This window comes from Rhinolophus ferrumequinum, chromosome 19, assembly GCF_004115265.2.
Source record: "Rhinolophus ferrumequinum isolate MPI-CBG mRhiFer1 chromosome 19, mRhiFer1_v1.p, whole genome shotgun sequence".
NCBI classification, from domain to species: Eukaryota; Metazoa; Chordata; class Mammalia; order Chiroptera; family Rhinolophidae; genus Rhinolophus; species Rhinolophus ferrumequinum.
Genome location: NC_046302.1, coordinates 40,830,244 through 40,843,943, shown reverse-complemented (window position 1 = coordinate 40,843,943; position 13,700 = coordinate 40,830,244). Strand labels below are relative to the sequence as shown.

Genomic DNA, 13,700 nt, shown 5'->3' with positions numbered 1-13,700 from the left:
CACACAGCTGGTAGACTGGGGGCTCGCCAAAGGCTCGCTTGTAAGCGAGGACTTCTTTCTGGGCTGTGGGGTAGGCCCTGCATGGAACTCTGCAGGTGGAAAGTGGACTTGTACTGACTGCTGCCCTGCGGCTCCTTCCGCTTCGTGGTGAGCCCATTCCTATGCTACCAGTTCTCATTCTGCTCCTTCCACTTGGGGGACCCTGCCCTACCAGTTACTCTGCACCCAGCAGGCGAAGGAAGAGGGCACAGGAAAAGTAGAGTGAGTTCTTGTTTTTTGAAGCCCTGAGAATTTAGTCATTAGCAGGTGTAATGATCAGTTGGAGCAACTCTTTGGGCCTAATTGTCATTTCCACTTAGTGGTGTGATAGTGAGACTTCTGGGGCAGCGCCTAGGGATGAAATGGGGTTCCGGGGTGCCGGGGGTGGCCTTGACGGGGGCTCATTCTCTCCCCAGGCAGGAGGAGAGCGGGCGTGGTGGTGGGTTCGTCCTCCTCGCCCCTCCTGAGCCCTCTCCCCCACGTCTCTTCCAGCCGCAGGATGAACACCTGAGCAACTTCTGCCGACTGCTAGGGGTAGAGCACAGTCAGATGGAGCACTGGCTGTGCCATCGCAAACTGGTCACCACCGCAGAGACCTACGTCAAGACGATGTCCCTCCAGCAGGTGGTCAACGCGCGCAACGCCCTGGCCAAGCACATCTACGCCCAGCTGTTCGGCTGGATCGTGGAGCACGTGAACAAGGCCCTGCACACCTCGCTGAAGCAACACTCCTTCATTGGGGTCCTGGACATCTATGGGTGGGTAGCTGGGCCTGCGCCCCCCCTCCTGCCTTCCACCCCACCTGGGGATTCGCAGGCAGTGTCTACCTGCCAGCAAGTTAGGAGCCAGCAAGGGCCTTGCAGACCTCCTTAGCTGTTCTCCACCAGGGGCGTGTGACATGTGGGGCGATAGAAATTGGGGCCCGCAGTGCAGAGTTGTAAGACCAGTGATGATGCTGAGAGGGAACAACTGCTCCATGGGCTGATGAGCTGGGACGCATCTTCCATTGAGGCCGTAGCTAAGGGGACGCCCCTCTCGGAGTGGCCACTTGCTGTGCTAAGATGGGCTGTCCTCGTGCCATCTCTAGTGCCCTTGTTCATCATTGGTTTTCAAATCAAACCATGTCACATGCTGTGGAGGTGGCGAAAGAAGGAAACTGGCATCACAAAGGCCTCCGGAATAGGCCAAAGAGTTAAGTCACGCACAGGGGCTACGTGATACAAGAGGCAATAGAAGGAATTGTAGCAGGGTCAGTAGGAGGGTTCGGACACTTAGGGGTGTACAGGTTTCAAGGCAGGAGAAGGCATGCTTGTTGGCATAGTTCAGAGAAAGCCTTATGTGGGAGGTGAGGCTTGAATTGGATCTTTTAAAAGGCGGGAGTAGCATATGGAAGGCACCCTTGGGAATAGAAGCGCAGTCAAGACAGTAGGAAAAAGCAAAGTGTGAAAGGAAACCTCCTAGGTGATGGAGTAAACAGTGGAGAAGCTGGAGAAGGCAGCTTCAGGGTTTTAGCTGAGTGACGGGGCACCCCACTGCCCATTTGGAATTGCTCTGGACAGAGCGTAGAACTAACTCTCTGCCCAGCTGTCAGTAACTAATTCTGGTTTATTCTTTCCTCTGCTGTGAATCTTTTCAGGTAATTAGGTTTCCCAAAAAATTGACCTTTAATGTTACCTTCTGAAAGGGGACCCAGAAAAACAGGCTGCAGCATATGACCCAATTCCTTTGTCTATCTGGCAAGAATCTAATTGGACTGAGTTTTCGATTTGGGAAGATTAACATGCAGACTCACTGTTGATAATAGCATGTAGAAATATTTTGACTTCAGTGCCACTGATACATAAAAATCTCATGCTTCAGTTCTATTATAATCGCACAGTGTCTCAGCAACACCTCGAGTTTAAATAGACCGGTTCTTCCCTTCCCAGGGATCCCCAGGGGAAGGCTTTGCTCATTGGCGAGGGGCCTCTATGAATTGGGTTCTTGGTGCTGCTGCATCTGGGCTCGTGCAAGCTTGGATTTCGTACTTATATTTGTCATTTAATTCTTATTATTGAATTTATCTTCTCTACGGTCCAAAGGGGAGAAATAGATTGTGGGGAAGGCTTATCTGTGGTTTGAAAGGTAGATTTGTCTGTGGATGGGTGGGGGTCCTTAGGTTTCCGTTTCTGGTGCCAACTCCTGACGCGTGCGTCTTCCTCATCTTAGAGTGGCCATGGGTTCCTTCGAGAACATCTGACAGCTTTCTGGCGAGAGCAGAGTCCCATTGCAGGGCCAAGCAGCATGGGGCCAGCCACATAGAGCCCGCTTGGGAGTTTTCCTACCCTTTGCACTTCCTTCCAGGCATGCTATGCTGTTTTCTCTTTCTCCTTTTTAAATCCTCGTTCTGTCTCAGAAGCTAATTTACCTTTTCAAACTGTGTCATAAAGAAGTCATATTTCAAAAGTGAAGCACTCTCCTCCTGGAGAGAGAAGTGCGGTGCGTGACTACTCCTCCAGTATGCTCGAGCCAGTGCCAAGTTCACCGAAAGGCAGAGCTCAAGACAGCAAGTTGGGTACAAGGTGGGTTCAGAGTTACCAAGCTGGCTGTGTTCCTGGGCCATTTGTTACCGAGGAAGCACTCACAGACATTCCCTGAACATGCGTGTGCGTGCTCCTCAGCAGTTCTCGTCTGCCAAGAAATCATTGTATAAATTCGCATGGGCCGAGACGCTCTTTTCTGGTCAGAGGGTATGTAATGAACTCCTAGGAAATTAAAACCAAACACTTCACCACAGAAAAGCAGGTGACTTGAATCTGGGAGGTACTGTTTCTGACCTATTAGGTTAGTCACATCATTTCCCCCCCTTTCTTCAACCTCCCCCCACTCCGGTTCAAGCTGTTGTTTCTCAGTCTAGTTGTGTAGGACACAGCTCCCTGGCCCATGCTGGGATTATGAGCCTTGCGCCAGCCACTCCTGAGCACACGGTAGCTCACAGCAGCACAGCAACTCACGCCAACCTCCGGCTTCTCACAGCGGCGCAGCTCCAGGGAGAGCTGTTGTTCACAGTCTTAGCTGCAGAGGGCGCAGCTCACTGGCCCATGTGGGAATCGAACCGGTGACCTTGGCATTAGGAGCACGGCGCTCCTACCACCTGAGCCACTGGGCCGGCCCATCATTTCTTAATCCAGGAGAAAATGGTGGACATCTGCCTTTCCCAGTCATGGTGTCTTTCTGCCTTATTTCCTCTGGACTTCAGATGCCTTCCAGAAACCCACTGAATCTTTTTTTTTTTTTTATTAATGTGATCCTCCTTCAATTATCTGGAAATGGGTGTCACACATGATACTCCACCTCTCTTGCCCTCTCTAACCACTGCCCATTTCAAACTAATTTCTATCTTTAGGTTTTATTTATGATACAGCCATGGGAAGTTATTCTCTCTAAGGAGCCTGTCATCCTCCATGGCATCAGAAAACTCCAGTATTATTTTTTATTTGGGTTTTTTTTTTTAACCCAAATCTCTGACCACCAAACACTAAAGAGGGAGAAGACCATCTATCTATCCAGTGTCCTGGTAAAAGGGTGGCCTCCTTACACCTTGCTCCTCTGTCCCAGCTCCAAAAAAGTGCAAAGCAAGTAACACCCAGAGCAGTTTAGCCAGTCCAAGCCAAGGTCCTTTCCTTAACTAAGGATCTGTGAAGCTGCCGGTATTGCCAGGCAGGGGATGGAAACCAATAAGAAAGAGCTAGGCAGCTTTTGGCTGGGGTTTCCTTTTCATGTTGCATTAACCAGCACGTGCCTCTACAGGCTTGAAATTAATTGAAGCCATAATCCTGTATTGCTCTCCGCTCCTTGAGGCAGCAAGAAATAAATGGCTTCAATCTGGGACAGATCCACATTTATTTGTCTTTGACTTGAGCCTTCAAAATGCCAAGGTAGCAGGGGGCTTTGGCTAAGACCAGCTTGTTCTTGATGAGGACGGTTGGCCTAGGAGACTTTTGGAGGAAGGTAGTGCTACAGATTGATGCCTTATGCAGAGGAACCATTTGGGGAGGATGCAGAGATAGGATAGGGACGTTTGGGCCCCAGGAAGCAGCAAATGGAATCTGCTGGAATTTGGTATCCTTCTCAACCCTCATGTTACTTTCTGTGTCTCTGGTGGTATTTCCTAACTTCAAATTAGCATCCCACTCTATTCAGTGCTTTTTAATGATGTATTTTTTTAAATGATTTTTTAAATTGTGTTTTAAAGAATGCATAAAATTTACCATCTTAACCATTTTCAAGTATACAGTTCAGTAATGCTAAGTATATTCACGTTGTTGTGTGACAGATCGCCAGAGCTTTTTCACGTTGGAAAACTGAAACTACCCATTGAACAACTCCGATTTTTCTTCCCACCAGCCCCCAGAAACTGCCATTCTGCTGTCTGTTTTTGGGAGTTTGACTACTTTAGAGACTTCATATAAGTGGAATCATACAGTATTTGTCTTTTTGTGAGTGGCTTACTTCATTTAGCATAATGTCCTTAAGATTCATCCAAGTTAGAGCATGTAATAGGATTTCCTCATTTTTGAAAGCTGAACAATACTCCATTGTATGAGTACACCACATTTTTTTGTTTATCCATTCACCTAGGGTTTTTTTCATATTTTAATAATTTTGTTGTTTTTCAATTACAGTTAACGTACAATACTATATTAGTTTCAGATGTACAACGTGGTAATTAGAGATTTATGTAATTTACGAAGTGATCACCCCGATAAATCTAGTGTGCATCTGACACCATGTATAATAATATACAGTTATCACAATATTAACAATTTTCCTTATGCTATATTTCACGTCTCCATGGCTGTTTATACTTCTTAATCCCTTCCCCTTCTTTCACCCACACCCCCATCCCCTCTCCCGTCGGGCAACCATCAAAATGCTCTCTATACCTATGGGTTTGTTTCTGTTTTGTTTATTTTGTTTTTTAGAAATCATATGGTATTTGTTTTTCTCTGACTTATTTCACTTAATATAATACCCTCTAGGTCCATCTGTGTTGTTGCAGATGGCAAGATTTTCATTTTTATGGCTGGGTAATATTCCATTGTATATATACATTTATACAACCTCCTCTTTATCCGTTCATCCATTGACAGACCCCCAGGCTGCCTCCACATCTTGGCCATTGTAAACAATGCTGCAATAAACATGTGGATGCACATGTCCCTTCGAAGTAGTGTTTTGCGTTTCTTTAAATAAATACCCAGAAGTGAAATTACTGGGTCCTTTTTTGTCTCTTGTTATAGCTTTTATTTTAAAGTCTGATTTGTCTGGTATAAGTATTGCTACCCCAGTTGTGTTTTTTGTTTGTTTTTTGTTTATTTGTTTCCATTTTTATGAACTAGCTTTTTCCATTCTTTTACTTTAAATCTGTGTGTGTCTTTTGATCTGAAGTGAGTCTCTTGTAGGCAGCATATGTAAGGGTCTTGTTTTCTCATCCGTTCAGCCACCCTGTCTTTTGATTGGAGCATTTAATCCATTTACATTTAAAGTAAGTGTTAATAGATATATAGTTATTGCCATTTTATTCATATTTTTAATCTTCTTTTTCTTCGCCTTAAAGAGGTCCCTCTAACATTTCTTATAATACGGGTTTGGTAGTAATGAACTCCTTTAGCATTTTCTTGTGGGAAACTCTTTACCTGTCCTTAGATTCTGAATGATAACTTTGCTGGGTAGAGTAATATTGGTTGTAGATCCTTGCTTTTCATGACTTTGAAAATTTGCGGCCAGTCTCTTCTGGCCTGCAAAGTTTCTGTTGAGAAATCAGCTGATAGTCTTATGGGAGTTCCCTTGTAGATAACTAACTGCTTTTCTCTTGCTGCTTTTAAGATTCTCTCTTTGTCTTTAACCTTTGGCATTTCAATTATGATGTGTCTTGATGTGGGCCTCTTTGGGTTCATCTTGTTTGAGACTCAGTGCTTCCTGGGCTTGTATGTCTGTTTCTTTCACTCGGTTAGAGAAGTTTTCCATCATTATTTCTTCAAGTAGGTTTCCGATTCCTTGCTCTCTCTCCTCGTTCCAATACCCCTATGATGCAAATGTTGGTGTGCTTGATGTTGTCCCCAAGGTCTCTTAAACTATCCTTTGTTTCTTTGGATTCTTTTTTATTTTTGTTGTTCTGATTGGGTGTTTTCTGCTACCTTATTTTCTAAATCACTGATTTGATCATCTACGTTGTCTAATCTGTTGATGCCCTCTAATGTATTCCTTCTTTTAGTTATTGTATTCTTCATTTCTGGTTGGTTCTTTTTTATGTTTTCTATCTCTGTTTTTGTTTCCTATCTCTTTGTTGAAGGCCATTAAGATAATCTAGCATCCTTATAACCAGTGTTTTGAACTCTGCATCAGGTAGATTGCTTGTCTCTATTTTGTTCAGTTCTTTTTCTGTAGCTTTGTTCTGTTCTTTCATTTGGGACATGTTTCTTTGTCTTTCCATTTTGGCTTCCTCCCTGTGTTTCTTTCCATGTATTAGGTAGGGCTGCTATGTCGCCTGGTCTTAATAGAGTGGCCTTATGTGGTAGGTGTCCTGTAGGTCCCAGTGGCACAGTCTCCCTGGTCACCTGAGCTGGGTGCTCCAGGTGTGCCCCTTGTGTGGGTAGGTTGTGTGTGCCCTCCTATTGTAGTTGAGCCTTCATTGCTGTTTGCACATCAGTGGGAGGGATTGACCCTCAGGCTGATTGGTTGTGAGGACTGGCTGTGACTACAGTGGAGGAGCTGTTGTGCAGGGGCTGACCCTACGGAGCAGGATTCACTTTAGTATTGTTTTGGTGCCTGCCCAGTCCTTTGGGTGTGTCATCCACAGAGGCAGCTGGGTGGTGCCTTGGCTGGGCCCAAAGCTGGCTGTCCCAGGGCCTCCTGGGAGGAGCCCTCCTGCAGGCCACGTTCAGCTGCAGCCTGCATCTGCATGTCTGCACGCTGAGAGTGGGGAGGGCTCAACAAAGGAACAATGGCTTCTTCCTGGGAGAAAGCTGTCCTTCCAGACCTTGCCCTGAAGCTAAACAACTCAGTTCCTCCTCATATGTCCCTGGTGCCTTTCAAGCTGCTGCCCCAGAGCTGGAGCTCAGAGCAAGTGAGTCTGTCAGTGATTAAGTCTGTGCATAGTCACTTTAAGAGGAATGCAAGGGACTCCAGCAGCCCCTCTGTCTCACTTAGCCACAAACTCTGCTGGTTTTCACAGCCTGAAGTTGTGGGGACTTCCCTCCGGACACTGGAACCCTGGATTGGGGAGTCCAGTGTGGGGTTGTGTCCTCTGGGGGGACCTGCATAGTCAAGATATCCCTCCCAGTTTTTAACTACCACATGTGGTTATGGGACCAGCCTGTTCAGCATCTCTGCCCATCCTACCAGTCTTGAGGTGGCTTCTTCTGTGTGTCTTTATAGGACTTCTGTTCAGCTAGACTTCAGGTGATTCTCAGTGATACTTGTTCTGTAGTTGTAGTTTTGATGTGGTCGTAAAAGGAGGCAAGCACAGTATTTACCTACTCTTGCCATCTTGACCGGAAAATATCCATTCATTTGTTGAGGCTTGGACTGCTTATGCCTTTTGGCTGTTGTAAATAATGCTGCTATGAGCAAGTGTGTGCAAATATCTCTTCTTTTAATTTTTTTGGGTATATATACCTGGAAGTGGGATTGCTGGAATATATTGTAATCCTAGTTTTAATTTTTTAAGGAACCTCCATATTGTTTACCATAGTAGCTGCACCATTTTACATTCCCACCAATGTTGCCCTAGGATTCAAATTTCTCCACATTCTTGCCAGTGTTTGTTACTTTCTATTTTTTTGGTAGTAGCCATCCTAATAGGCATAAGGTGATATCTCACTGTGGCTTTGATTTGCTTTTCTCTAATGATTAATGATGTCGATCATCTTTTCATATTCTTGACCATTTATTTGTAGGTCTTCTTTGGAAAAATGTTCAAGTCCTCTGATCATTTTTTAGTTATTTGTTTTTTGTTGCTGAGTTGTAGGAGTTCCTTATACCTTCTGGGTATTAACCCCTTATCAGAAATATAATTTGCAAATATTTTCTACCATTCCATAGGTTGCCTTTAATGATATATTTTAAGTAAACTTAAGAAATTTTGCCTTCATTATTTTGATGGAAATTGTTCTTGGTTTCTTTGTTTTGTTTTCTTTGTTTCACTCTTCAAAATAAAGTAACAGATAATTTTACAGTCCCAATTTAGTTTTTTAGAGAAGACTACACCGCTCCTCTCTGACCAGTATGAAAAGGTTTTACAGAGAATGCAGGGGGAGAGGTCAATGATTGCATTTACCCTCCAGCCTGTGAACAGTGGCCTAACCTTGGACAACCCTGCAGATCCCTGGACGTGCCTTCTTTAGGCTGGACATGCATGGCTGGCCCCAATGTTCTCAGATCTAGCAGATCACCTGAAGCTACTGGGTTTGCCCTAGAATCTCCAAGGCTGCCAGGAGAGCCTTGTAACTCAGAGTACTCTAAAGTCAAGCTCAACCTTCCAGAATTGCTCCAACGCAACCCTTCGGAGTGTGCCTAGAGCCAGACACCCCTACATACTCTTAAGGCTCAGATAAAGTCCCATTTGTCTCTGTCTATACCAGCAACCTCATGAACTCACCCTTCTTTAAAAGCCTATAGCACATAAAAATCTTTGTTCCTTGGGAGGTTTCATACACTGTTTTCTGTTGTCTTCCTAATAGCTTTATAGGGCAGGGGTCATAACTTGGTCTTCTCTGTAGCTTTCAAAGTTTTTGGGACAGTTGACTGATGGATTGAGGTTACCACGTGGCAGGCATTTTCCTGTTCCATATTGGAGTTCCAGGCACAAAGGAGAGGCTGGAATTCGATCGCATTGCAAACTGAATAGACTTCGTTCCTCCAGAAGAAGAACATTCTTGGCCTTAGGATGTGAGTAATGCCCAGGGCTGTGCCCTCCTTGAAGGACAAGTCCTGTGTGGGGACATCTAGGCACGGGGAGAAACATGAACAGAATTAAATTCCTGCCATTCTCAAGTATGGCCAGCATCCCGAGATTGTGAGTAAAAAGATCAGAAGGACGAGCCTTCCTAACAGCCCACAGGATGCCCTGGTGGGATTGCATGGGCTACAGTAGGGCAAGAGACCTTGGGAGGATGGTTAATCCATTTCTCTGAGCCCAACACATGAACGCCCTGTTTTTAAAGACTTATCAAGAGGAAATCTCCCCACATTATTGTTTTGACTTTTCATAATCATTATTTAGAAACTCTATTAGGTTGGTGCAAAAGTAATTGCGGTTTTTGCAATTTTTTTTTTTAACCTTTAAAACCACAATTACTTTTGTACCAACCTAGTATATCTAACCTATGTCCCCTATCTTCTCATGCAACCTTCAGTGGAATGGTCGAGAATGATCTCGATAGAAAGATAAGGCTGGGCTAAGAGATTCCTGTTCCTTTGACCCATGTTCTAGAGGAAGGACTGTTTCCCAAACTTCAAAGCATCTCATTGCCTCTCTGCTCTGAAGTGGGAGATTCATAGAAGTTAATAATTAACCTCCAGAGTGACTAGTTGACTTCTTTTTATTACAGTTTCACTTTCCAACAAACACTGCCTGATTTTTAGAGGCATTTGTGGCCTCTACCACACCCTAAAATTGGGGTAGAATGAAGTAGAAGGAAATTGTATACTTTTCTACATTTTGAAGATAGGAGGAAGTCGAAGAAGGGGTGAGAATTGTACGGCAACAAGTACAGATCTCAGGTCTCAGCATCAAGTCTTTTTTTTTTCCTTCCCCTTTCTTCCGCCTCCCCCCACCACAACGGTTCAAGCCGTTGTTTCTCAGTCTAGTTTTGTAGGGCACAGCTCCCTGGCCCATGCTGGTGTTGTGAGCCTGGTGCTCTCCCCGGCTGAGGCAATGGGTCACCAGTTCGCTGCTCACAGCAGCTCATGGCAGCTCTCGCCAATCTCCGGCTGCTCATGGCAGCCCAGCTCCAGGGAGAGCCATTGTTCACAATCTTAGCTGTAGAGGGTGCAGCTCGCTGGCCCATGTGGGAATCGAACCGGCAACCTTGGCTTTAGGAGCACGGTGCTCCAACCACCTGAGCCACTGGGCCAGCCCAGCATCAAGTCTTATTCTATGTTTTGACCTTCCTCCCACCCAAGAATTCTGGTCTAAATAGTCTCAACATTGGTTTTACAGGGGAAATCCAATCCCCTCTAGTATGTAAATTTCTTTGTAACATCTTAATGTTGTGAACTATAAATTGATTCGTTGTGTTTGTTTTAAAAAGTCATCTCTGTTGATGGGAAGAATTACTACAAATATAGTTCCATTGTAGAAGAGAAGTTGTGCTATCTCCCTGACTGTTTTCTGAGGCCAGTCGTCTTAGATATTTCCCAAGCTACCCAAACCCCACATTCATCCCTGGCCTGCTGGCATTACAGTAATTACGCTAGGTGGCAGAGGAATTGTTTCCAGATAATATCTTAGAGAAATTATGAGCTAATTTCAGGCCATCTCAAATTAATGAAAATATTCTTTGTGGAGTGCTACCAATGTAAACCTTTAAAAAATGATAAGTGGGAGATATTGAAATCCTTTATCTGTGGAGATATTTAAATCCTTTATCAGTACAAGTCCTGCAAGCATACCCAATTGCTATTATCTGGCCAGTTGCTAGGGTGGCTCTTTTGTCTTCCTTCTTGGTTTTATTAAATTTTCTCTGGGGCTTGGCTGGCGTCAGCCACCTCTCTTAGGTTGCAGTGGCTGGTGGGGGAGGAAATGAGGTTCTAAGTGGCATAACTTGGTCTGTAGGACCACCATCTGGGCTGAGAGGGCCCCAAACCAGGGTAATGACTGGCAGACGCACTGCCTGCTTCCTGCCTGATTTGGAGTGCAGCCCTAGCTTGGACTTGGTGTCTTTGATCGTGTTTTATTAACCTAGACTGACTTCTTTTACGTGGGCATGACCAAAGGCTGTTCCTTAATGTGGTTGTTGGCGAGCAGTTGACTCCTTTGATCTCAAAATGACTTTCTGCTTCTCCATGTCTTATTCTTTGGTGGAGGGAGGTGTATGCAGAGGAGGAGGAGGAGTCTGATGTGTTCTGGGCACTGATCTGGCCCCATTGGGTGTCTGATGCATTTATTGTTGCTGGTCCCTCTGCATAGGATGCCACCTCTCCACCGCCACCATCTCCAACCCCTACCGTGGGCAGTGCCACATTTTTATTTGGGAGTGGTCATTAGAGAGTACAATCTATTTGGAAGGGCTGACATCATTTTATGTAATATTGAGAACATGCAGTTGTCCATACTGAAGAATGAGAGAAGTGAAGATTTAAAGTTGTGGAAAAGATGGAAGCCTGTGCCCCCAGCCCCAGATCCCCTCGTCGCTCTCCCTGTGCTCAAATACCTCCTTTTCTGGGACGTTACCATTCTTGTCTGCAGCCCTTCCAAGTCTTCTCTTCCTCCTTTTTGTAATGAAACTTCCACTCTTCTCAAAATTAAGAATGTTGTCCCAGAATCCAGACTCTGTGGGTTCAAATACTGGCTCTTCTGCCGACTGACTCTCTGACTTGGGGCAGGTTATTTAATCTCCCCATACCGTAGTTTCTTCCATTGTAGGATGGGATTAATAATAAATCCGAACTCTTGGTTGTTGTGGGCATTAAATGAGTAAGAGTTCATCAAGCACTTGGGCCTGGTGCTCTGTTGGCATTCATGAACGGGGCTGCTGTCAGCCCATTCAGCCTGTTTTGTGAATGAGGAAAAGCTACCTCCTCCTCCTAGATTTCTGCCGCTTTTTACTGTCTTAGCCTGCTGATCCTGCTCAGCGTACAAGATGGCCCCACACCTCTCTAGCTGAAGCTGCTGGTGCTTTTACAACGTTCCCGGCTTGGTGAGCTGGACCACCTACATTCAGGTGTGTCAGTGACTCTCACCTGTAGACTTCCATGGTCATTGGAGGTCCTCTCATTTCCACCTTCCTCGGTGTCTTTAGAACCTTTCCATTAATTGGCCTCCACCAGTTTAAGTCAAGCCCTGATTGGATCTTGCCTGGATTATTACTCTAGTAATTACTACCTTACTCAATTTCCTGCCTTTCGTCTTGCACACCTCCCCCTCAAATCACAATTTTCTCCACCCTCTTGCCAGTTTTTAAATGTAAATCTGATTGTCATTTCTTAATATTAAATCCTTCAAATGCTCCCCACTGCCCATGGTAAAATCCAAACTCCTTAGTGTAGCATACAAGGCCTGCAGACAGGACCCCTGCCTGGCTCTGCAGTGCCATGTCTCATCTCGTTACCCAGCCTCCTCTTTGTGGACTCCACCTCCCGAACCCCCACAGCCATCCAGCCATTTGCAAACATTTGAGTTGAGCAGTAAATAACAGTACTGATATAAAGTAGGAAGTCAGACAATTAAGTTCGTGAACTCATCCCTAGAAAAAGTGCTACATACCTCATTGCTGAATATCACAACAGTCACCTGCAAAGTACTCCCCTTGGGAAGCTGCACACCGACACCAGTGCCTAGTCCACCCTTCAAAGCAATTTTGGAACTCTTTTTCTGGAATGGCCATAAGAGCCGTTGTCCTATTACCCTTGATGTCCTGAATGTCATCCAGATGTCTTCCTTTCAATATTTCCTTTATTTTCGGGTAAAGAAAGAAATCATTGGGGGCCAGATCAGGTGAGTAGGGAGGGTGTTCCAATATCGTTATTTGTTTACTGGCTAAAAACTCCCTCACAGACAGTGCCGTGTGAGCTGGTGCATTGTCGTGATGCAAGAGCCATGAATTGTTGGCGAAAACTTCAGGTCGTCTAACTTTTTCATGCAGCCTTTTCAGCACTTCCAAATAGAAAACTTGGTTAACTGTTTGTCCAGTTGGTACAAATTCATAATGAATAATCCCTCTGATATCAAAAAAGGTTTAGCAACATCGTTGCAACAAGTTCACGAACTTAATTGTCAGACCTCGTATAAAGAGTTCAAACACTTTTTTAAACATAGGAGTAAGATTTTTTTTTTCATAAGTTGGTTTTAGGAATATTGGGGAACAGTGTGTTTCTCCAGGGCCCATCAGCTCCAAGTCGTTGTCCTTCAATCTGTGGAGGGCACAGCTCAGCTCCAAGTCCAGTTGCCGTTCTCAATCTTTAGTTGCAGGGCACGCAGCCCACCAACCCATGTGGGAATTGAACCGGCAACCTTGTTAAGAGCTCACGCTCTAACCGAGCCATCTGGCTGCCCTGAAACACATTCATTTTTAAAGTTAAAACCCAACAAATATTTCAACGATCACAGACAATTCACAAAGTAGAGATGACCAGTTCCCACATAGAGAAAAATGTTGAACTCCATTAATGAACAAAAAAAAATAAAATTAAAAGAACACAGTGGTAAGTCACCAAAGACCTTTAAAAGTTAATATACACTATGGACCACAAAGCTGTGATATCTGAATTCTCTTGGTGAACGTCGAGACTGGAGCACGAGGGAACTTTCTGGAGTGATGAAAATGTTCTAGCTCTGGGTTGTGGTGGTAGTCACACACTGTATCACATTTGTCAAAAACTCACTGAAATACACCATTAAATTTGCTGGATCTTACTGTATGTAAACTCTAACTCAAACATGAATTTAATAACAAACA

At 44.7% G+C, this 13,700-nt stretch overlaps 1 protein-coding gene across 2 annotated transcripts in view; it reads left to right on the top strand.

The window, feature by feature from the left end:
- MYO5B (myosin VB) overlaps positions 1-13,700 on the top strand; it is a 317,583-nt gene that overhangs the window by 188,476 nt on the left and 115,407 nt on the right. For both annotated transcript variants that reach the window (XM_033087341.1, XM_033087342.1), the window contains exon 10: positions 532-797. In XM_033087341.1, coding sequence (XP_032943232.1) covers positions 532-797 — 266 coding nt within the window. The remainder of the gene's footprint in view (positions 1-531; positions 798-13,700) is intronic.